The sequence below is a fragment of the Hyla sarda genome, chromosome 9 (genome assembly GCF_029499605.1).
Source record: "Hyla sarda isolate aHylSar1 chromosome 9, aHylSar1.hap1, whole genome shotgun sequence".
NCBI lineage: Eukaryota > Metazoa > Chordata > Amphibia > Anura > Hylidae > Hyla > Hyla sarda.
Genome location: NC_079197.1, coordinates 163,252,626 through 163,276,214, shown reverse-complemented (window position 1 = coordinate 163,276,214; position 23,589 = coordinate 163,252,626). Strand labels below are relative to the sequence as shown.

Sequence of the window (23,589 nt, the reverse complement as noted above, 5' to 3'; positions counted from 1 at the left end):
AAAAAAAAAAAGTCCAAAATAGCTGCTTTTTTATAACATTTTATTCCCAAAAATGTATTCAAAGTTTTATATAAGCAAATATGGTATCAATAAAAAGTACAGATCACGGCGCAAAAAATTAGCCCTCATATCGCCGCTTATACGGAAAAATGAAAAAGTTATAGGTCTTTAAATTAGGGGGATTTTAAACGTACTAATTTGGTTAAAAAGTTTGTGATTTTTTATTTTTTTTAAGCACAACAGTAATAGAAAAGTATGTTATCATGGGTATCATTTTAATCGTATTGACCCAAAGAATAAAGAACACATGTCATTTTTACCGTAAATTGTACAGCGTGAAAATGAAACCTTCCAAAAATAGCAAAATTGCGGTTTTCTTTTTAATTTTCCCACACAAATAGTATTTTTTTGGTTGCGCCGTACATTTTATGGTAAAGTGAGTGATGGCATTACAACAGACAACTGGTCGCTGCAAAAAACAAGCCCTCATACTAGTCTGTGGATGAAAATATAAAAGAGTTTTGATTTTTTTTGAAGGCGAGGAGGAAAAAACGTAAAAATAAAATTGTCTGCGTCCTTAAGGCCCAAATGGACTGCGTCCTTAAGGGGTTAATCAAATCAGCCCCCCCATTCTGCAAGTGTTCCTCCTACAGTAGTGTGTGAGTTCATATCCTGGCGGTGTCAGTAAATTGGACCTTAGAAGAACCCTAGTCAGCGTGGGATATCTTACGTCTCACATCTCAAGTCTTTCATACCTAATAGCAAGTCAATTCAAGTGGGTGAAAAGCACCATAAGTCCCAGCAAGGCCACAGGGCTCCCACGAGTTACACTGAATCCCTTCTACACTGCAATGTACTGCGAGTCTTGTACCATCTGCTCCTGCCATAGTAAAAAGACAGTTATCTGTAACCTGGCATCGTAGTGTTTATTGCCCTGTGCCTGGCCCAGGAGAAAACATTTTTTTAGAGAAAAGCCATCTATACACATTTTTTTTTTTAGAGAAAAGCCATTTATACACATTTTTGCAGCAGAAAGTTTCGGGGATTTGTTCCTATTGAGATTTTAGACAATGATGCTTTGCAGCAATTTTGTTGCATTCATAAGTCTCCTGGTCTGGACAGGTCATGGCGTCACGTGTAGATACATCTGTTATTGATACCTTTTTGTTCTGTCACTTCTAGTCAGTCCCAATCAGAGCTGGAATCCCAGAATGCTTTAGTTCTACAGCTGAGGACATACATAGGTGAACTTGTTCCGGATAATCGACAAGTAGAGGAGCAGAAGAGGGAAAAAACTGAGCTGAAGAATACAATACAGGTGAAGGAGGCAGTAACATTTGTCATTGTTTGAGCAGTAATAGTCATGTTCTATTCTTATACATCTCTGTGGATGTTTTCAGCTCCTGGAGAAAGAGCGAGATGCTCTGCAGACTTCTATGTCGCTCCTGCAGACCCGGCTGTCATCACTGACGCACATTTTATCTCTCCAGGAAAGTGACCTCTGTAAAAAAGCAGTAAGTACCGATTATTTAGCTATAGGTCGATGTTTCCCAATCAGGGTGCCTCCAGCTATTGCTGGCAGCCAACTGATGTCTGGGCATGCTGGGAGTTGTAGTTTCGCAACAACTGGTTGGGAAGCACTGCTTTTCAATTCGTCTTTCCAATTTTTAAGGTGATCCAAACCAAAAGATACTTCTACTTGGCTGCTGTCCCTTTAGGCCTCGTTCACATTGCAGTCGGACTCTGCTATTTGGAGTTCTGTTGGCAATCTGGCCTGAAGGACTGGAGTTTATTTGTGAAAAAACATTGCATGCACTTTATTTTTTCTCCGCTAAATTCCTGTAAAATTACCGGATCCCATGCAAGCGAATTGGGTCTGACGGGACCAGATAATAGTCGTCTGCATCCAACAAGTTTTAGGATCCGATCGGCTCTAGAAAGAAAAAAAAAAAAAAAAAAAAAAGATTGGACCCTTAATTAGTCTGATGCGAACTGAAATGTGAACAAGGCCTTACATGTGCAAATATAGCATAAGACGCCATGATGCTTTTCAGCAAGTTTGTCATTACTCGAGTCTTCCTCTAGGTCAGGGGTGTCATGTTCTTTGACCTAATGGTTGCCTTCAAAGGGCCATTTGTAATTGTAAGAGCCTGTAGTCCCACACTCATTGCCCTCATATAGTACAGTTAGACCCCCACCTGTGGTCCCATGTAGTAGTTAGACCCCCCCCACCTGTGGTCCCATGTAGTAGTTAGACCCCCCCACCTGTGGTCCCATGTAGTAGTTAGACCCCCCCACCTGTGGTCCCATGTAGTAGTTAGACCCCCCCACCTGTGGTCCCATGTAGTAGTTAGACCCCCCCCCCCACCTGTGGTCCCATGTAGTAGTTAGACCCCCCCACCTGTGGTCCCATGTAGTAATTAGACCCCCCCCCCACCTGTGGTCCCATGTAGTAGTTAGACCCCCCCCCACCTGTGGTCCCATGTAGTAGTTAGACCCCCCCCCCCACCTGTGGTCCCATGTAGTAGTTAGACCCCCCCCCACCTGTGGTCCCATGTAGTAGTTAGACCCCCCCCACCTGTGGTCCCATGTAGTAGTTAGACCCCCCCCCCCCCCACCTGTGGTCCCATGTAGTAGTTAGACCCCCCCCCCCCCCCACCTGTGGTCCCATGTAGTAGTTAGACCCCCCCCCCCCACCTGTGGTCCCATGTAGTAGTTAGACCCCCCCCCCACCTGTGGTCCCATGTAGTAGTTAGACCCCCCCCCCCCACCTGTGGTCCCATGTAGTAGTTAGACCCCCCCCCCCCACCTGTGGTCCCATGTAGTAGTTAGACCCCCCCCCCCACCTGTGGTCCCATGTAGTAGTTAGACCCCCCCCCCACCTGTGGTCCCATGTAGTAGTTAGACCCCCTCTGTTTTCCTACATAGTAGGTGACCCCCACCTGTGGTCCCATGTAGTAGTTAGACCCCCCCCCACCTGTGGTCCCATGTAGTAGTTAGACCCTTTCTGTTTTCCTGCATAGTTGGTGACCCCACACACACACACACACACACACACACACACTGCGCCCATGTAGTAATTAGGACCCCCACTCTGCCCCCATATTTTACTCCTACCGAAGAAGAAGGCAAGTACCAGATGGTTGCTCCCCGCCCTCTCTGCCGGTCTGTGTCCTTTATGCCTGTGGTTGCTTGGCCCACTCTGCCAAGTCATGGCTGCGTCCACTGCATATGAAACACGGCAGAAGTATAGGATGCAGCCAGCTCTTGGTAGAGGAAGCATAGGCAGCAGGCATCGGCACATTTAAAAAAAAATGTTTTTATTTTTTTTGCCTGTGAGGTCAAGACGGGACCTTGTGGGCAACAAAAAATGAATGGCCCGTGGGTCATATATTTAACGCATGTGCTCTAGGCTTAGGACATCCCGTTATCATCTCATCTAAATGTGCAGTATGGGAAGTGATAATCCCTATATTTATGTGTTTTATGACTTATGTGATGTTTTTAAGGATAAACACTTGGATGGGCAGAAGACACAGCAGCTGCTTAAGCTTTGGAGGGAGAAGGTGTTCAGTTTAATGGTTCAGCTGAAGTCCGAAGATATCAACAAGGAGAATGATAATAGGAAGATACAGGAGAAGGTGAGTGCTGGGCGCAGAGTATGGAAGGGCAGCTGTCAAGTTGTTATATGTGATTGTAGAAATCCTTTAAAGGGGTACTCTGGTGGAAAACTTCTTTTTTTTTTTAATCAAACAGATTTGTAAATTACTTCTATTAAAAAAAATCTTTATCCTTCCAGTACTTATTAGCTGCTGAATACTACAGAGGGAATTATTTTCTTTTTGGAACACAGTGCTCTCTGCTGACATCTCTGTCCATTTTAAGAACTGTCCAGAGTAGGAGAAAATCCCCATAGAAAACATATATGCTGCTCTTGATAGTTCCTAAAATGGACAGAGATGTCAGCAGAGAGCACTGTGGTCATGATGTCAGCAGAGAGCTCTGTGTTCCAAAAAGAAAAGAATTTCCTCTGTAGTATTCAGCAGCTAATAAGTACTCGAAGGATTAAGATTTTTTAATAGAAGTAATTTACAAATCTGTTTAACTTTCTGGCACCAGTTGATTTAAAAATAATAATAATAATTTCCACCGAAGTACCCCTTTAAGTCGGTGGTCTCAAACTGTGGCTCTCCAGATGTTGCATAACTTCAACTCCCAGCATGCCCGGACAGCCGTTGGCTGTCCGGGCATGCTGGGAGTTGAAGTTTTGCAACATCTGGAGGGCCGCAGATTGAGACCACTGCTTTAAGGTAATTCTCCTCTGCATTGTTTTTTATTTTCCAGATCTACTCTCTGGAAAATTCTGTGCGTGAGAGCAACCAGCAGCTGGCCCTGTACTCGCATGCCATGCAGGACCGCACAGCGGAGCTAGAGATGGAGAGGGTCCGGAACAAAGTAAGGATAAACCGGGTGGTACCAGACTAGTGCCAGGCCTGCTCGTCACAAGGGGTCCCATAGCAGTCACTTGGTAGAGCTGCATCTGTTACTTTTAAAAATCAAACTTTATTTAGGAAAAAGTTCTACTGTGCCCATACACATTAGATGTAGGTCAGTTGCACTGTATGTGGTAGTAGCATACTGACCTATAGGTCACCAGACCTTTCTGTCATGGGCCAAAAGCTGATGCCATGATAAGGGGCCCATAACACTATTTACTATGGGCCCCCTTCTCTCCTATATACGTCACTGTGTGTATCCACTTATACCAGTGTTCCCCAACCAGGGTGCCTCCAGCTATTGCAAGACTACAACTCCCAGTATGCCCAGACAGCCTTTGGCAGTCCGGGCATGCTGGGAGTTGTAGTTTTGCAGCAGCTGGAGGCATCCTTTTTGGGAAACACGGACTTAACCCCTTAAGGACGCAGCACTTTCTCACCTTAAGGACTGAGCCCTTTTTCGCAATTCTGACCACGGTCACTTTACGCATTAATAACTCAAACGCTTTTACTGAATATTCAGAGATTTGTTTTTTCGTGACATATTCTGCTTTATTTTGGTGGTAAATTTTTGTCATTACTTGCATTCTTTTTTGGTGAAAAATACCAAAATTTTTAGAAAATTTTGCATTTTTCTAACTTTGAAGCTCTCTGCTTGTAAGGAAAATGGATATTCCAAATACATTTTATTTTTATTCACAAATACTATATGTCCACTTTATGTTGGCGTCATAAAATGGACATATTTTTACTTTTGGAAAAAATTAGGGCTTCAAAGTAGAGCAGCAATTTTCAAAAATTTCATGAAAATTGCAAAATCTGAAGGGACAGATGTTACAGAACTACAACTCTTCATGAAAGAGTTGTAGTTTGGCAACATCTGGAGGGCTACCGTTCTCCAAACTGTGACCCTCCAGATGTTGCAAAACTACAACTCCCAGCATGCCCAGACAGCCTTTTGCAGTTTGGCACCCACTAGGAAGGGCAGCAGTAAATATCGCTTACTGCCCCCTTCCTCCCTCCCCCCACCGTCGTTTCCCTACCTGCGCCGGGATCTCCGTTGTCTCCATCGGCGTTCCCCACGGCATCTTGTCCTCAGGTACCGGCCTTCATCTTCTCCCCACATTCTGCCCAACATCCAGGGGTGGGCAGAAGGGGGGGCTGCCATGGCAACCCACTGTCCTGCGCTGCCATTGGTCAGAATTCCGTTCTGACCAATGGCAGGGGATAGGAGGAGATTGCAGCACTGCGACCTCGCTCCTATCCCTCAGGATGATCGGGGCTGTCACTGGCAGCTCCAATCATCCCTATTTTCCGGGTGATCGGGTCACCAGAGACCCGATATGTCCGGAATAGCAAAAAATCGCATGTCTGAATTGAGATGCGATTTTCTGCGATCGCCGACATGGGGGGGTCCTGAGCGATGTGCCGGGATGCCTGCTGATTGATTCCAGCAGGCATCCCGGTCCGGTCCCCAACCGGCTAGCGGCGGGGACCGGAATTCCCACGGGCGTATGCATACGCCCTACGTCCTGAAGAGGTTAAACACTAGTCTCCACTAATGGTTTTTGCTTCTTGGGATTTTCTCTCGCCATCTCCAGTTTTTATGTGTTTCCCAGACCTGCTCATGGAAGAAGGAGCCTCATTCACTGTACTTGAAATTACAATATTTGCATTTTTTTTTTTCCTTTTTTAATTCCCAGGAAACTTTAGAGGCCAAGACTTACCCCGAGACTATCACAATATCTGAATATGTATTTGCAGAACGCTCCATGCAAGTCTATGGGACCTTCAGCAAATCCGTATTCAGATCGTGATCGTCTTGGGCTCTAAAGTTGCCCAGGAATTTTATAGAGGAGATGGTGTCGCCGAAGCTGGACATACGCATTAAAGTATAAATGTGTCTGCTGTGTAGTATTGTTGGCTGTATGTGAATGGAAGCCCTCATGTTCTTGACAGTAAGAGACGTGTTTTCTTAGCCATTGTGCTTCCCTGATACACATGTGGTGAGGAGCGGGATGATAATAATATCCACTTTTTTAGTGTTTAGAGGACAAGCTGACCGCCACACAAACTTCAGCCGCCTCTCTATCCAGCCGAGCAGAAAAAGCTGAACAAACTGTGCTACAACTAAAGCAAATGATAGACAGGTATGAACATAGAAAATGACGTGCTGACCGTGCACGCCTGCTGTGGTCTGTTTGTTCCAGGGTTGTCCCTGTTTTTGGGATTGGTGGGGGTCCCAAGAGTCAGAACCCCACTGATCAGCTTGTTATCCCTCTATCCTGTAGGTAAGGAATAACTTCTTCAGATGGGAATACCCCTTTTACAGTCATTTAAACCAGGGGCGGACACAGACAGCAGAGGGCCCTGTGCAAAGAATGTGCCCCCCCCCCCTAATATCAGTTGTTAATTATTTATTAAGGCCCCCATATGCCGCAGCTAAGCTCATTCAGGCCCACCACTCACCCACCCCTGCCACTGATTCTGTTCACCCTGCAGCCACCATCCACCGACCCCTGCTTTAATTTACCCCCACTGCTTCCATTCCCCCCCCCCTCCAGCTTCCATTCACAACCCCCTCCCCCCCCTGATCCTGCTTCCGTTAACCCCCCTGATCCTGCTTCCGTTAACCCCCCTGATCCTGCTTCCGTTAACCCCCCTGATCCTGCTTCCGTTAACCCCCCTGATCCTGCTTCCGTTAACCCCCCTGATCCTGCTTCAGTTAACCCCCCTGATCCTGCTTCAGTTAACCCCCCTGATCCTGCTTCCGTTCACCCCCCCTGCCCCTGCTTCCGTTTACCCCCCCACCTGCCCCTGCTTCCGTTTACCCCCCCACCTGCCCCTGCTTCCGTTTACCCCCCCACCTGCCCCTGCTTCCGTTTACCCCCCCTGCCCCTGCTTCCGTTCACCCCCCCTGATCCTGCTTCCGTTCACCCCCCCCTGCCTCTGCTTCCGTTCACCCCCCCTGCCTCTGCTTCCGTTCACCCCCCCCCCCCCCTTCTTCCATATTCATCCTCTGCTTCCATTCATCCCCCCCTGCTTCCATTCAAATTCTCCCCTCCCCCGCTTCTGAGGGGGAAGTACCGCTGCTCACGTGTGTGTTGTGTGAGGGGCCCACAGCCCCCTCACACGACACACTGTCCTGTCCTGATTTAAACTTTTAAGACTCACATGGGCTTCTAAGACGTCTTAATTTTAACCAGCGATATTGACCCAGTGATGTGTGATTGATGTTGGTCGTGCTGTCAGTTTTGTGCAGGCTTTCTACACCCAAGAAAACTCCTTCCGTGGAACCTTGCAACGACTGGTGACCCTGGGACAGAGGGTCACATTTGCTACCAAGAGAGTGGACACCATACAGGGTAAGAAGGGGTCTTTAAGTTTTTGTAATGTGAATCAGTAAAGCAGTGTTTCCAACCAGTGTGCCTCCAGCTGTTGCAAAACTACAACTAATTGTAGTTTTGAAACAGCTGGAGGCCCACTGGTTGGGAACACTGCAGTAGAGGGAAGAACTAAAGAGCTGAAGCTCCCTCAATCTTTCACCTGCTTCTGTTCCTAGTCATAATATGTAGGATTTAGTTATATGTCCTATTAAATAGGTTGCAGCATAATAAAGGAGGCCAATAGAATAAATCAAACTCGGGTAGAGCAGAATATAATAATAAACTCCTGTACTAAACCTTTATGTGAAATCCTATCAGGGAATGGATGATTTTTTGCAGTACAAAGAGGCTTAAAGGGGTACTACCGTGGAAAACTTATTTATTTATTTTTTTTTTAAATCAACTGGCTCCAGAAAGTTAAACAGATTTGTAAATCACTTCTATAAAAAAATCTTAATCCTTCCAGTACTTTTTAGGGGCTGTATACTAAAGAGAAATCCAAAAAGAAATGCATTTCCTGTGATGTCCTGACCACAGTGCTCTCTGCTGACCTCTGCTGTCCATTTTAGGAACTGGAGAAAATCCCCATAGCAAACATCTGCTTCTCTGGACAGTTCCTTAAATGGACATCAGAGGTCAGCAGAGAGCACTGTGGTCAGGGCATCGCAGGAAATGCATTTCTTTTTGGATTTCTCTTTAGTATACAGCCCCTAAAAAGTACTGGAAGGATTAAGATTTTTTAATAGAAGTGATTTAATAGAAGATCTGTTAAACTTTCTGGCACCAGTTGGTTAAAAAAAAAAAAAAAAAAATTCCACGGTAGTACCCCTTTAAGTGGGGACTTGTGGCAAAAGATCCAGCTCTATTTTTTTTTTTTTGTGTTTTTTTTATTTTATTATTATAATGTTACTTGCTTTTAGGCCGAGTTCACATCTGCACTTGGAGTCTCCATTGCAGATTCTGTCATATTTGACCCTAAGAATAGTAAAGCCAGCAATGGCATTCTTTACATCAAAATGACAGACATTGCGATGGAACCCAAAAAGAAAACCCATAAAAATGAGTGGGGTCCACTGGGCACTATTGGCGCCTGTTGTGTGAGGGATCTGCCACTCTGTATTTTCTATGTAAACCTGGCCTTCTTTCTGATTTGAAATGTGTTTTTGTTTTTCTCCATTTGCAGTGAACAGATTAGATTCCCTCCGTTTGGCTTATTCCTGTGCACTGTTCATGTGCCGACGGCTTTGAGCCACAATGTGACTTCTTTGCGTTTAACCATTTTTAGGTTTGGTGGCCCAGAGACTGGCCCTGGTAAAGCTGAGACCAGAAGAACAGCCCAGTAACACGGTGACAGATGACATGTAAGTAGAATCGGAACCAGATAGAAGAATAGTGTGGAAGCTGAGGAGGATCGGCTATAGATCTATAGGGGGTTCTCCCACCGTGAGCACTGATGGCATAGCAGATATATACACCGCCAATATCTAATCGCTAGGACCCTATAATGAAGAAGAAGCTGATGATAGCGGATAAGTGTCAGCACGGCTGTCATGGCGGAGATGCTCGTGGTGGCATCAAAGCCAATAACAAGTATAGTAAGAAGATTCCAGCACTCACCAAATGGATGAAATAATTTATTGTGTTTATTCACATCTGGTCATGATGCAGGTACAGATAGGACGCGTTTCGCGTCCTATCTGTACCTGCATCATGACCAGATGTGAATAAACACAATAAATTATTTCATCCATTTGGTGAGTGCTGGGAATATTATTATACCTATAATGAAAGGACCATGGTCCCTTTTTTTTGTTTTTTTTTTGTTAAAAGCCTCACTCAATTTTGGGATGTTTGAAGGGATACTCCATTTTTTTTTAAATCAACTGGTGCCAGTAAGTTAAACAGATTTGTAAATTACTTCTATTTAAAAATCTTAATCCTTCCAGTACTTATCAGCTGCTGTTTTCTTCACAGGAAGTTCTTTTCTTTTTGAACTTCCTTTCTGTCTGACCACGGTGCTCTGTGCTGATAGCTCTGTCCATGTCAGGGACTATCCAGAGCAGGATAGGTTTTCTATGGGGATTTGCTCCTGCTCTGGACAGTTCCTGACATGGACAGAGGTGTCAGCAGAGAGCACTGTGGTCAGACAGAAAAGAAATTCAGAACGAAAAGAACTTCCTCTGTAGTATACAGCAGCTAAGTACTGGAAGGATGAAGATTTTTTTAAATAGAAGTTATTTACTAATCTGTTTTAACTTTCTGGCACCAATTGATTAAAAAAAAAAAAAAATGTTTTTCAGCGGAGTACCCCTTTAAGAATTGCAACATCCCTTCATTCCAGGCATTTGTGATCGCTTCTGGTAGGGAAACCCCCCGGAATGAGGACAGAAGTGCTGCAGTGACAGTAGTGTGTGCCCCTTTCGTTCATTGGGATGTTCCTTTTTTTGGCAGATGTCGTCCTTCCTATGAGGATTTAGTAGTTGAAGTGAATCTCCTGAATGAAGAAAGAGACCGTCTGAGTGCAGAGCTGAAGCGCAGCGCTCTGATCATCGAGGGAAGGGTGACAGAGACCAGAGAGAAATGTAAGTAAGATGGAAGCTTTACTGGCTTCTTATTCATTTATTACATTTTTTTAATAAAAATAAAACAAAAAAAAACAGTTGCCTTTATTGTTCTTCCTGGTATCGTGCAAGGTATTGTGCTGTTGTGTGGCGTTCGGGGACATCAAAAACAAAAAAAAAAGACAAAAATGTACCCAGCACCTAACCCAATACACGGGTGCACGCTGCTGTGGCAAGCACAAAACGTGTAAAAAAAGAAAATGGCAGCAGCACCCTTTGTCAACAAAATGGAGGCTCTTAGCGCACTTTTTGATCAAAACGTGTCCCCCCATCCACCACGTGGAGGTGGCCTCATATAGGATGGGACCCTAAACATTCACTCACGCTGACATGCTGGATCCACGAACAACCCAAAACCACCTCCTGTGAGTGCGCTAAGAGCCTCCATTTTGTTGACCAAGTGTGCTGCTGCCATTTTCTTTTTACATGTTTTGTTCTTGCCACAGCAGCGTGCACCCATGTATTGGGTTTAGGTGCTGGTTAAATTTTTGTCTTTTTTTTTTTATTTTTGCTGTTCAATTTGGGGGGAGTGGCACCCTCTGTAGCCGTGCATCCCCTCACCTATTTCACAGGAGGTGGTTTTGGGTTGTTAGTGGATCCAGCATGTCACCCAGCCTGAGGTGAGTGAATGTTTAGGGTCCCGTCCGATATGAGGCCACCTCCGCGTGGTGGATGGGGGGGACACGTTTTGATCAAAAAGTGCGCTAGGAGCCTCCATTTTGTTGACAAAGTGTGCTGCTGCCATTTTCTTTTCTTTTTACATGTTCAGGGACATGACGTCACAGGCCTGGCGCCGCACAGCAGTGACCGGAGTTCTGTTATACCAGCAAACCTTATAATGTGCATTGGGGGAGCTCATAACTCTTGCACAATAGATTTATGTACGGGGAGAGAAGCTTCAGGCGTGTTGAATTTGAAGGGCCCGATCATTTTGTTCTCAGAAATAAACCACTGCCAGAGGAGTCCGACAGCGTCTTCCCTCGAACATTCATGTGCTTGGAGCAGTGTTTCCCAACCAGGGTGCCTCCAGCTGTTGCAAAACTACAACTCCCAGCATGCCCGGACAGCCGAAGGCTGTCCGGGCATGCTGGGAATTGTAGTTTTGTAACAGCTGGAGGCACCCTGGTTGGGAAACACTGGCTTGAAGGGTTCAATAAACATCAGATGTATGTTGGTACATCTAGAGCTGCATGATCTTAAAGGGGTACTCCGCTGCTCAGCGTTTGGAACAAACTGTTCCGAACGCTGGAGCCAACACTGGGAGCTCTTGACATCATAGCCCCACCCCGCTTTCACGCCCCCTCCCATAGACTTGTATTGAGGGGGCGGGGCGTGATGTCCTGAGGGAGCGGGGCTATGGCATCACAAGCTCCCGGCACCGGCTCCAGTGTTCGTAACAGTTTGTTCCAAACGCTGAGCAGCGGAGTACCCCTTTAAGTGGATTTTGAAACTGAAAAATGGAATATGAGTAGTTTTTGCCTTTTACGTTCCTTTGTGCAGTGGAAGCAGAACTTGAGGCCTATCATCACACGGCATCCCTCCTGCGCTCTTCACTCCATGAGACAGAAGAGAGAGAGCGCACCCTTAGAGAACAAGTCGTTGATCTGGAGAAGAGACTCCAGGAAGCTTGTGAGACCGCGACACAAGTGCAGGAGCAACTGCGGGATCAGAAGGCGGAGTATGAGAAAGGTACAGAGCGGAAGGACAGTCAGATGTGTGCAGGTTTACTACAGACGACGTAAAGTGCCTATAGGGAGGGCAAAAGGGGTAGTTACACTAATAGCATCCAGACCCCTCCACTGTCCTGACATTGGTGACTTATTTACAAGTGGAGTCGGCACAAATCAAATTAGATTTGGCAGATCTGAAACTTTGCAGCCACTACTACCCCCAAATATCTGTTCGACTTTATTGTCGACCATGCTCCCTACAGTACTACAACTTCTACGAACCCTACCTCGCACAGAATAAATATAAAAAATTTGAGGTTCATATGTGACTTTTTGGGGCAATCGGTTGTAACTAATCTAACCCAATCTATATTCTCCACACATGACATTACATTTTAACTATGCTTCTTCACCAACCTTTGTCCTTTGCTTATAAAACCATTATTTCCCATTGCTTAGAGATATATATATATATATATATATATATATATATATATACACAGTGACATTCCCCCCCCCCCGACCTACGATAATTTCAACATATGATGGCCTCTCAGAGACAATCACATGTTGAAGGCAGCATCAACAGCATCAAGGTGCCCTGTGTGGTCCGGTGATGGTCACTAACCTGTCCCCGGTGCTCTGGACCGTTCTCTTCAGGATCCCCTGCATTGCCGTCGCTCTCCTTCGTCGTCACCACGTCGCCACGCACGCCGGCCCGTCATCCAGTAGGAGCGGCGTGCGCGGTGACGTGATGATGGCGATGAAGAGCGATGATCCCAGGCAGCAGAGACGGTCCGGAGCGGCGGGGACAGGTGAGTATAACTTCCTATACTTTTCATTGATCCCTCAACATACGTTGGTTTCAGCTAACGATGGTTCATTTGGAACGAATTACCATCATGAGGGACCACTGTGTGTGTGTGTGTGTGTGTGTGTAATCTCGACCGATATGTGTTTTTTTTTTTTGAGGGCTGATACTGATAATCTGTGACTTTTCAGGCCGATAGCCGATAACTTATACCGGAATATCGGTATAAGTTATCGGCTATTTCTGCCCCTCCTTCCGGCCCCTCAGATCAATGATTTAAAGCGGGTGCTTTAAATCCATGAACTGCAGCGGCTTTTGCGGGGCCAGAGACCGCCGCCACCACCCACTTCTCTCCCCCCGCCTGTCCTGGGGTCCTCCCTAGTACAACCACTGCCGCTGCCCCATTGCCTCCCCCATCCCAGGTTTTATAATTACCTGTTCCCGGGGCCCGTGCTACTTCTGGCTCCGGCGGCGTCCTGAGCTGTCACTGTGCGCTCTAACGGTGACGTCGCGTTGAGGACGTAACTCGTCCTTGCGCAGTGCGCAGGATGCCGCAGGAGCCAGAAGTAGCGCAGGCCCCGGGAACAGGTAATTATAAAACCTGGGATGGGGGAGGCAATGGGGCAGCGGCGGTGGTCTCTGGCCGGGGAGGCGGGGCATTATCGGCAAGGTAATTGCCGATACCGATAATGTGAATATCGGCCAAACCGATAATCAGTCGATCCCTAAAAAAAAAATATATATATATATTACACACACAGACACACACACACACATATATATACACACAGAGAGAGATGTATATGTATTCATTTTTTTTTTTTTTAAGCACATTATGTTGTTTCTTTCCTAAAACAGAAAAAAAGAAACCCCACTAATGCCAAAATGAAAACAATCCAGCAAGAAATTGGCGGTATTCTTAAAAGAGTAGGCATCCGCTCCCAGCACTCCAGCCAAACAGCTGGTTTTGGGGGGGGAGGGGGGAGCCACAACAAGGAAAGGTTTTATTACATGGTGGCCATTCAGATTAATGTCCATCTGTCTAATACAAAAGCCGAGCTGCTTTCATAGAGCTACTTTTTGATTGGTTGGGGTCTGAGTGATGAAGGAGCTAGGTGATGTCCCACCCTTAGTGCCATAGGTGTGTGCAGCCAAAAGCCAAGTTCTTAGCCACACCCCTATCAACATGTCCTAACCACACCCAGCCTCCTTTACATATTCAATATTCTTTCATTGCTGTTCATTAAAGGGGAACATCTGGTTCAGAAGGCTTGGAGCAGCGGCCGCAGTTGCGACGTCATGGTGATGTCCCCTTGTGACATCACGCCACGCCCCCTCCATTGAGGTCTATGGAAGGGGGCGTGATGACCGTCATGCACCCTGCCATAGACATCCATGGAGGGGGGTGTGGCCGTGACGTCGCAACCGTGGCCGCTGCTCCAAGCCTTCTGAACCGAATGTTCAGAAGGCTGGGGTACGGGAGTACCCCATTTAACACTCCATTCATTTTTTTTTTATGGCAGTGCCTCTCCATAGAGCAGTGTTTCCCAACCAGGGTGCCTCCAGATGTTGCAAAACTACAACTCCCAGCATGCCCGGACAGCCAAAAACACCTGGAGGCGCTCTGGTTGGGAAATGCTGCCATAGAGAATGGCCGCCCTAGTCTTAGACACAAGAGTGGGGAGAGAAGCGCATGGCCGCTGGATCCTCACCCTGCTCTTCCCGCTCATTTAAAGGGGTACTCCTGTGGAAAACTTTTATTTATTTTATTTAATTTTTTATCAACTGGTGCCAGAAAGTTAAACAGATTTGTAAATTACTTCTATTAAAAAATCTTAATCCTTCCAGTACTTATTTATACTACAGAGGAAGTTTTTTTTCTTTTTGAATTTCCTTTCTGTCTGACCACAGTGCTCTCTGCTGACACCTCTGTCCATTTTAGGAACTGTCCAGAGTAGAAGCAAATCCTGATAGCAAAGCTATCCTGCTCTGGACAGTAACTGACATGGACAGAGGTGTCAGCAGAGAGCACTTGTGGTCAGGCAGAAAGGAAATTCAAAAAGAAAAGAACTTCCTCTTTAGTATACAGCAGCTGATAAGTACTGGAAGAATTGGGATTTATTAATTGAAGTAATGTACAAATCTGTTTAACTTTCTGGCACCAGTTAATTTTAAAAGAAAATGTTTTCCAGTGGAGTACCCCTTTAACAAGTAGAGGCACAATGGCACCCTAGGGGTTCATAAAATAGAACCATAAGGACACCAAGTTGATTAAAAAAAAAAAAAAAAAAAAAAGGGAAAAAAAAAAAAGTTTCCCACCAGAGTACCCATTTTAAAGGCATTTATAAGTTAATTTTTTTTGGTTTTATATTTACTTGAGGGTTGTTGTCACTCCATAGATTTAGGGAATTTTTTAATATTGTGTTTTAAGAGTTACAGGACAAAGTGAGAGCCCTAGAGGAGAAGACAGCACAGCAGCTGGCTCAGATGGAGAAGCATCTGCATGACGCCAGAAGAGAACACACTAAAGCAGGTGAGTCTGTAATACCACACGTTAAAGGGGCTGGATGCGGCCCATGTCAGTATTCCCGAACCACACCCCCATACACTAGAATGGCGCGGTTTCTGGAAGACAGGAGTCTTGTGTTTGTAATTTTGTCCAACCAGTTGAATACCTGCTATACCCAATCTGATCATTGTTAGTCAAGCACACTCTACCAAAGTACCTGAGGGGGTTTACATATATACATTTAGGGGGAGATTTATCAATACCGGTGCAAAGGAAAAGTTGGCCATAGCAACCAATCAGATCGCTTCTTTCATTTTGCAGAGGCCTTGTTAAAAAATGAAAGAAGCGATCTGATTGGTTGCGATGGGCAACATTTCCTCTGGACAGATTTTGATAAATTTCCCCCTTAGTGCGTTTCATTCCTGTTAGTAACCTTTATGTGTAATATTTTTGCCGTGCAGTTGTGGCTTTAAGACAAAGCGAGCGCCAGATGCAGCGAGAAAAGGCGCGGAACCAGGAAACTATAAGTACTATAGAAGATGCAGCTCGAGTACGAGAGGAACAACTGACCCGACAACTCTGTGACGCTGAGCGGGATAAAAACCTAATGACAGTGAGTTCATTGTATATGTCTGTCTGTGGTAAATATATATCCAGTAAACTAATGGCGTATTACAGTGATTAGGGGTGGTCTTGGGATCTAATAACAGAATACTTACCTTGCAAATCAAAGAAACTGTCAAGTCACACAAAACACCAATGCTTCTACGTTACGCACAAGGTCATGCAGAATCTTTACATGTCTTTGTGTCTAGCTTCTGTATTTGGCTCACTTATCCCTCTGTTCTGCTGCTCACTCATTCAGACAACCACTGCTCAGGAAGCGGTGTGTCCGAGGCAAGCACTGAGCCCGCCCTCACTCACCATGCATTCACTTCCTATTTATGTCTGCTGTGCTGGGTCTCTTCATCCAGTCACTGCCGGCTGCTTTGGAACCCCCTCCTCTGTTTTCCTGCTGCAGTCTGATAGGACAGGAGTGAGCACAGGGGAGTATTAGTCTCACTCACACCTCCAGGACTTTGTCCCAGCCTGTGCCTCAGCTAGAACAGTGATAATGCTGCAGCCATACTTTTTTTTAATTCTGAATGGTATGGGGGCCCCCTTGTTGTCATTTTTATAAACCTTTATTTCTATAAAAAGGAGATTATTATTATTATTATTATTATTATTATTATTAATATATATATATATTTTTTTAATTATATTAGAAAGGTTTAATGTTTTGCTAAGATGTACAACATATAAAGTTTTTGATTCTGACCCATAGAAACTGGATGACTACTGCTTATGTATGCCATTGTTTTGTAGTCTGTGTTGCTCATTATTAAGGTGACTTCCCCTTTTAAAGTAAATGTCATATGAGGATGCACCTATACAGAGTCTGCACCTTTCCTTTTAGGCAACTCTACGGCAGGAAGGGCTATTTGCCTCCTATCAGAAAACCCGGATGACCGCTGTCCAGTCCTTAAATACTGCCAAAGAGAAGGTGGAGAGACCAGCAGAGGACACCAGAACCGGTTGTACTCCTGGGCTTAAAGGTGAATTATATATTTATTAATACACTAGAAAGCAGGTGAAGAAAATCCTTTTAAAGAGGGATGAGCTGTCAGCCACATATAGCTGTTGCTCCACAGATTTGGGCATTTTTCAATGTTTCCTTTTTCTAGCCTTCACCATTTACTAGATATACAGTAGGTGCCACAATGTTTCAGCACCCAATATGTTAGAGTCTTGGCCAGTGTTTCCTAACCAGGATGCCTTTAGCTGTTGCAAAACTTCAACTCCCAGCATGCCCAGACAGCCTTCGGCTGTCCGGGCATGCTGGGAGTTGTAGTTTTGGAACAGCTGGAGGCACGCTGATTGGGAAACATTGGCCAAGACTATCAGGTGTATGGTCTCCACAGATTAGTTTACACTGGAGAGAGCGCTCAGTTTCACACCTCATGAACAACTGCGCATTGGTGACTTCCCCTTTGACGGTTTATGGCCAATGTCATAGTCAAATGGGCGGTCACCATTGCTGGCACTGGGGCATGAACCTGGATGCCTGTCCCATTGAGAATTGACAACTGCAAGGTTGACCATGTAGACCTCAATTAGCAGATCAGAGGTCGACACATATGGCAGCAATAGCTACAGAACAACGGTGGAGAAAATAATATTGCTCCCATGTCTGTACAGTGGTGGCTGCACATGGATGATGACAGCTGACGTTTTTTGGAACAGCCCAAACATTCTCTTTAAAGTGAGATCATACCAACTCGTGCCGGGACCTGAGCTAACTGGTTAAAAGACACCTGTGATCTCCTTATCAAGGCAGCACCATGTAGGTGGGAATTTGGTGATTTAAAGGGGTACTTCGCCCCTAGATATCTTATCCTCTATCCAAAGGATAGGGAATAAGATGTCTGATCGCGGGGGTACCGCTGCTGGGGACTCCCATGATCTCTGTGCTGCACCCGGCGTGCGTTTAGAACGTCAGGTTCAGCGCCGGAGGCTTGTGACATCATGGCCACGCCCCTCAATGCAAGACTATGGGAGGGGGTGTGGCATTTGGCACAAAGCAAAGTTTGTCTGGGGTGCCGCAGTCGAGATCGCTGGGGTCCCCAGTGATCAGACATCTTATCCCCTAATCTTTATATAGGGGATAAGATGTCTAGGGGCAGAGTACCCTTTTAATGCACTTTAAAGAGGTGTTGCGATATCCATAGGAACCACAGATGTATCTGTAACAAGTTTTTTATAATTTGTCTTCTGGCTGTTGATATAAATTTTCTTATTTCTTCATAGAATCGATATCCAGCATGCTCGCCAATCTGCAAAGCCTTGGAGCCACTGTACTAGCGGATGAGGAAGATGATGATGATGATGACGACTAGATGCCAATCACAGTCATTAACACACCAGAAGAATTTGCTGTCTACAAACCTGGGGTGGAAAATGTTTCGTGTTTAAATTGGGGATGAATCCTGCAGATTTAGGGTAGGGTCGCACACAGCGCATACACATCATATTCAACGCTGCAAGAAATCTTTTGCGCAGCGGGAAATACACATGTACTAGGAGCAGACGCACAAGGCTTTTCCCTGTGTGTAGTAAAGTTTGGGACCGGCCCAGTGCTGTGATGTAACTGACATGCGGTCTGCCTCCGAACCTCACAGCACTCACAAGGCTGCGGCGGGAATGCCCCGTGTGTCTGAATCTAGCACATACACAGATTATTCCCTGCTGCCTGGCAGATTTCTCGCAGCGTCAAATACGCAGAGTATGCTTTGTGTGTGACTCTACCCTTAGTGAGGTAGTAGCTCATCACACAACCATTGTAACCTCTGGGAAGGACTACACACGATAGTGCCTGAGCTATGATAATGGATTACCAATTTATGTCATCATAATGAATGGCTTTTGTATGAAAAACCATGTAAATAAATATTTATTTTAATAAAGATTGTGAGATTTACCAAACTTACTATGGAATTTAGTAGTGTGTGTTGTGTTTTTCTTTTTTCTTCCCTCCAATGTGAAGCAAATGGAGCCTAAAACTGCATCCACCATGGCCGATCACCACCGGCCTCTCCCAACAAACAGCTGATCATGCAGAGGAAAGCGGCACATAAAATGAAGTTGACAACCATTCAGAATGGCTTTCTGTGTAAATGGATGGTTCCAGTCCTACAGAGCATCTGGTCTGTATTGCAGAGTCTGATCTGGAGCAAGGGACCCTTTTCTATGACATCCCTTCTACAACATATTGGTAGAGATTGTATTCACGAGACAACCCCTTCTATGCTGCCATACACGTTAACAGCTCGAGCTCATGAGGAAAAATACATGCGGGCTAGAATTATGCAGAAAAATGTATAGATATGTATTTTTTTTAATAAAATGCTGTGGTTTTCTACAATGTGCTTAATACTGGTACAACTAATAATAACTCTGGCAGTGCACAAAAAACGACAGCAGCACAGTACAAACATCCCCCTTGTACAGGTGCCCAATGTGTTTAAAGGAGTATTCCAGCGCAAAATAACATCCCCTATACAAAGGATGTGCTGCATTTGGCTGCTTATTTTTTTTTGCAGCTGCTTTTGCGCAGAAAAATATGGCACGTGCCACCCTACCCTTGGTCTAGAAAATGTGGTGCACTGTATTTTGGACCATGCAATAGGTTTCCTAGGATTTAAGAGGGATTCTTATATGGAAATCTGAGCTTCGCATCTCTCATTGCCTACGCTAATTAAAGCCTAAGGGAATTCTACAAATTAAGCCTCTGCTGTTCTTGGCCTGTTAGTTACTTTAGGCAGCCACCACTGGGGCAGCTAAGGAGCATTTGCAAAGGTGGATTCTGCACCTAATGCAGTGTTTCCCAGCCTGTGTGCCTACAGCTGTTGCAAAACCACAACTGTTGCATGCCCGGACAGCCTTTTGCTGTCCGCGCATGCTTAGAGTAGTAGTCTAATAAATGGGTAAAAGAGTAGGGTGGTCCGGCACTAACAAGACTAAGGCTGTCTGGATATGTATAATGTCGGAGTGCAGTGGTGACAACCAGAGTGAAGTTGATATCTGTGGTGCAATACCTGGGAGAGTTCACAATACACGGTATGTATAGAAGACAGGACTCTGCCTTCAACTGAGCTTTATTGAAGCGTTCCAGTAGTACCGGGAAGGTGCAGTGGTGGAGGCGGGGGACGTTACCGAGACAGACTGTTTCACGCTCTCACAGAGCTTCTTCAAGCCAGTGGCACACCGGCTTGAAGAAGCACTGTGAGCGTGAAACAGTCTGTCTCTGTCACAGCCCCCACCTCCACCACTGCACCTGCCCTATCTATTGGAATGCTTCAATAAACTCTGTTTAATTCTCAGTCCTTTCCTGTCTTATATACGTAGAGCAGTAGTCTTGCAACAGCTGGAAGATCCCCCGAAGGAAAACCCTGATCTAGAGGACACTTTTGGCATATCTGCAGATATCTCTTGAAATGTTGACTTCACTCAATACGTTATGGCATATACCCTAGTTATAGCTGGAAATACCCTTTTAAGATTTAAAAACTTCATGTCTCCTATATTTCTTACAGACACTAAGGAACTGTAACTCCCATACAGTATAATACATGCCATATGTCACCAATCAACACACACTTGCTGTAAAAATATTTAAAAAAATTTATTAAATTGAGACAATAAAAAACAGTGCAACACATTATTTATGGAAATGCTACACAAAACACATGACGTATCCACACTAACCAGCAGTATAGACTAAAACGTCATGTATTCATTGCATTGTATTCCTCAAAAAAGTCTCTAAATACTAACCATGAATATTAGACACTACTGTCAGTGCAAGAGTAAGTCCATGTCCATTGAGTTAGAATGATAGAGACTTAAATCAGTCCATAGAAAACATCTTGGCATCAAGTCTATGTCCATTCTGTTATAAAAGTTCTTAATCCACCTCCTCAATGGTGGGCCCAGAGCTGCCACCTTGTCTGGCCTGTCCACCACAGCTAGCACCGGGCATACCTCCCTGGTACAGCTTGGTGATGATGGGTTGGCACACCTTCTCCAGCTCCTTCTGCTTATGGGTATACTCTTCTTTCTCAGCCAGTTGGTTGTTCTCCAGCCAGGTGATGGTTTCCTTACACTTGTCGGAGATGATCCTCTTGTCTTCATCACTAATCTTCCCCTTCATGTTCTCGTCTTCCACCATACTCTTAATGCTGAAGGCATAGGACTCCAGGGCGTTTTTGGCAGCAACTTTCTCTCTCTGTGCATCATCATCTGCTTTGTACTTTTCGGCATCTTGCACCATCTTCTCGATCTCCTCTTTGCTCAGTCGGCCTTTGTCGTTGGTTATTGTGATCTTGTTCTGTTTGCCTGAGCTCTTGTCCACAGCAGACACATTGAGGATACCATTGGCATCTATATCAAAGGTCACCTCAATTTGGGGAACACCTCGGGGAGCAGGGGGGATTCCATTCAGGTCAAATTTGCCCAACAGATTATTGTCCTTGGTCATGGCTCTCTCACCCTCATACACCTGAATGAGTACACCTGGCTGGTTGTCGGAGTAGGTGGTGAACACTTGGGTCTGTTTGGTGGGGATGGTGGTGTTGCGTTTGATAAGAACAGTCATGACACCTCCAGCTGTCTCCAGACCCAAAGACAAAGGAGCCACATCTAGTAGAAGAAGGTCCTGCACATTCTCAGACTTGTCTCCCATGAGGATGGTGGCCTGGACTGCAGCCCCAAAGGCCACAGCTTCATCTGGATTGATGCTCTTGTTCAGTTCTCGGCCATTGAAGAAGTCCTGCAGCAGCTTCTGCACCTTGGGGATACGTGTGGAGCCCCCCACTAGGACAATTTCATGGATCTGTGACTTGTCTAGCTTGGCATCTCGCAGGGCTTTCTCCACAGGCTCCAGGGTACCACGGAAGAGGTCAGAACACAGCTCCTCAAAGCGGGCTCTAGTGATGGAGGTGTAGAAGTCAATGCCCTCATACAAGGAGTCGATCTCGATGCTTGCCTGGGTGCTGGAGGACAGGGTGCGCTTGGCTCTCTCGCAGGCCGTCCTCAGTCTCCTCAGGGCCCGCTTGTTTTGGGTAATGTCCTTCTTATGTTTGCGTTTGAATTCTTCCACAAAGTGATTAACCATTCTGTTATCAAAGTCCTCTCCACCCAGATGAGTGTCACCCGCTGTGGCCTTTACCTCAAAGATGCCATCATCGATGGTGAGGATGGAGACATCAAAGGTGCCACCTCCCAGGTCGAAGATGAGGACGTTGCGCTCCCCGCGGGATCCCTTGTCCAGGCCATATGCGATGGCGGCTGCTGTAGGCTCATTGATGATCCTCAGCACATTGAGTCCAGCGATGACCCCGGCGTCTTTGGTGGCCTGTCGCTGGGAGTCGTTGAAGTAGGCTGGCACAGTGATGACGGCATTGGTGACGGGATGGCCCAGGTAAGCCTCTGCGATCTCCTTCATCTTCAGCAGCACCATAGAGGAGATCTCCTCAGGGGAGAAAGTCTTCTGTTCTCCTTTATACTCCACCTTCACCTTGGGCTTTCCCCCATCGCTCACCACCTGGAAGGGCCAGTGCTTCATGTCACTCTGCACAACGGGGTCATCAAACTTCCTGCCAATCAGCCTCTTGGCATCAAAGACGGTGTTCTGGGGGTTGAGGGCCACCTGGTTCTTGGCGGCGTCTCCGATCAGTCTCTCGGTGTCGGTGAAGGCCACGTAGCTGGGGGTGGTGCGGTTTCCCTGGTCGTTGGCGATGATCTCCACCTTGCCGTGCTGGAAGACCCCCACACAGGAGTAGGTGGTGCCCAGGTCAATGCCAATGGCCACTCCTTTAGATGCCATCTTCTCTCAGGATAAGTGAGCTGGAAGTGATCGGGAATGAGTGAAGTGATCGGGAATGAGTGCAGTGATCGGGAAGGAGTGCAGTGATCGGCTTCTCAGTGATCGGCTTCTCAGTGATCGGCTCAGCCGTTTGGAGCTTCTCCTGAAGTTGCTCTTTGCAGCTCGTGTGTCAGATAGCGAGTGTTATCAGTGACTGCTCCTCCGCACTGCACGGTCTCTATATATCTGTGTACAGTGCAGACACCTCACCGGCCTCCTAACCAATCACAGCGCCCTCCTCACCACGCTCCCTGCATCGCCTAGCAACATCCCGAACATTCCCGAGTGTTCCCTGCAGAACCAGCCAATCACTGACGAGCATTACATTTAGAGGGCGGGAATATTCGCGAGTGTCCTAGCGAGCCGTCAGATTCCTCCAATCAGCGGCGGCGGCTGTCGGTGACGTCACGGGTGTGAGAGAAATTTCGGGACTATTCCAGGCGGAGCTGTCAGTCAGAGAACTGCTCAGCCAATTAGCGCGGGATAGGGGCGGGGCGTGTGAGAGAGTTCGGGAAGAGTCTAGAAGATGCGGCGCGAGTGTAAGTAATAGAAGGTGATGGAGATCTTCATCCTCCCGTCTCCTCCATTGTGTGTATTATCGCTGCTGGATGATGTTATGTGCACATTATGC

At 46.0% G+C, this 23,589-nt stretch overlaps 2 protein-coding genes across 3 annotated transcripts; one reads left to right on the top strand and one right to left on the bottom strand.

Annotated features, from left to right (window-relative positions):
- Positions 1–1,182: 1,182 nt before the first annotated feature.
- LOC130291863 (coiled-coil alpha-helical rod protein 1-like) lies at positions 1,183–19,023 on the top strand (the record flags this gene model as incomplete). Of its 2 annotated transcripts, none has more annotated exon segments than XM_056541271.1 (13): positions 1,183–1,318; positions 1,401–1,514; positions 3,510–3,641; positions 4,345–4,455; positions 6,540–6,646; positions 7,749–7,861; positions 9,168–9,243; positions 10,334–10,464; positions 12,004–12,192; positions 15,416–15,517; positions 15,955–16,106; positions 16,953–17,091; positions 18,344–19,023. In XM_056541271.1, coding segments are annotated over 13 exon segments (1,591 nt in total), but the record flags the coding sequence as incomplete, so codon positions are not given.
- A 1,711-nt stretch (positions 19,024–20,734) lies between these two features.
- LOC130291866 (heat shock 70 kDa protein-like) lies at positions 20,735–23,258 on the bottom strand. Its single transcript, XM_056541276.1, has one exon. The coding sequence runs from the start codon at positions 22,917–22,919 to the stop codon at positions 21,000–21,002; it is 1,920 nt and encodes a 639-aa protein (XP_056397251.1). The 5' UTR covers positions 22,920–23,258; the 3' UTR covers positions 20,735–20,999.
- Between the last annotated feature and the right edge of the window lie 331 nt (positions 23,259–23,589).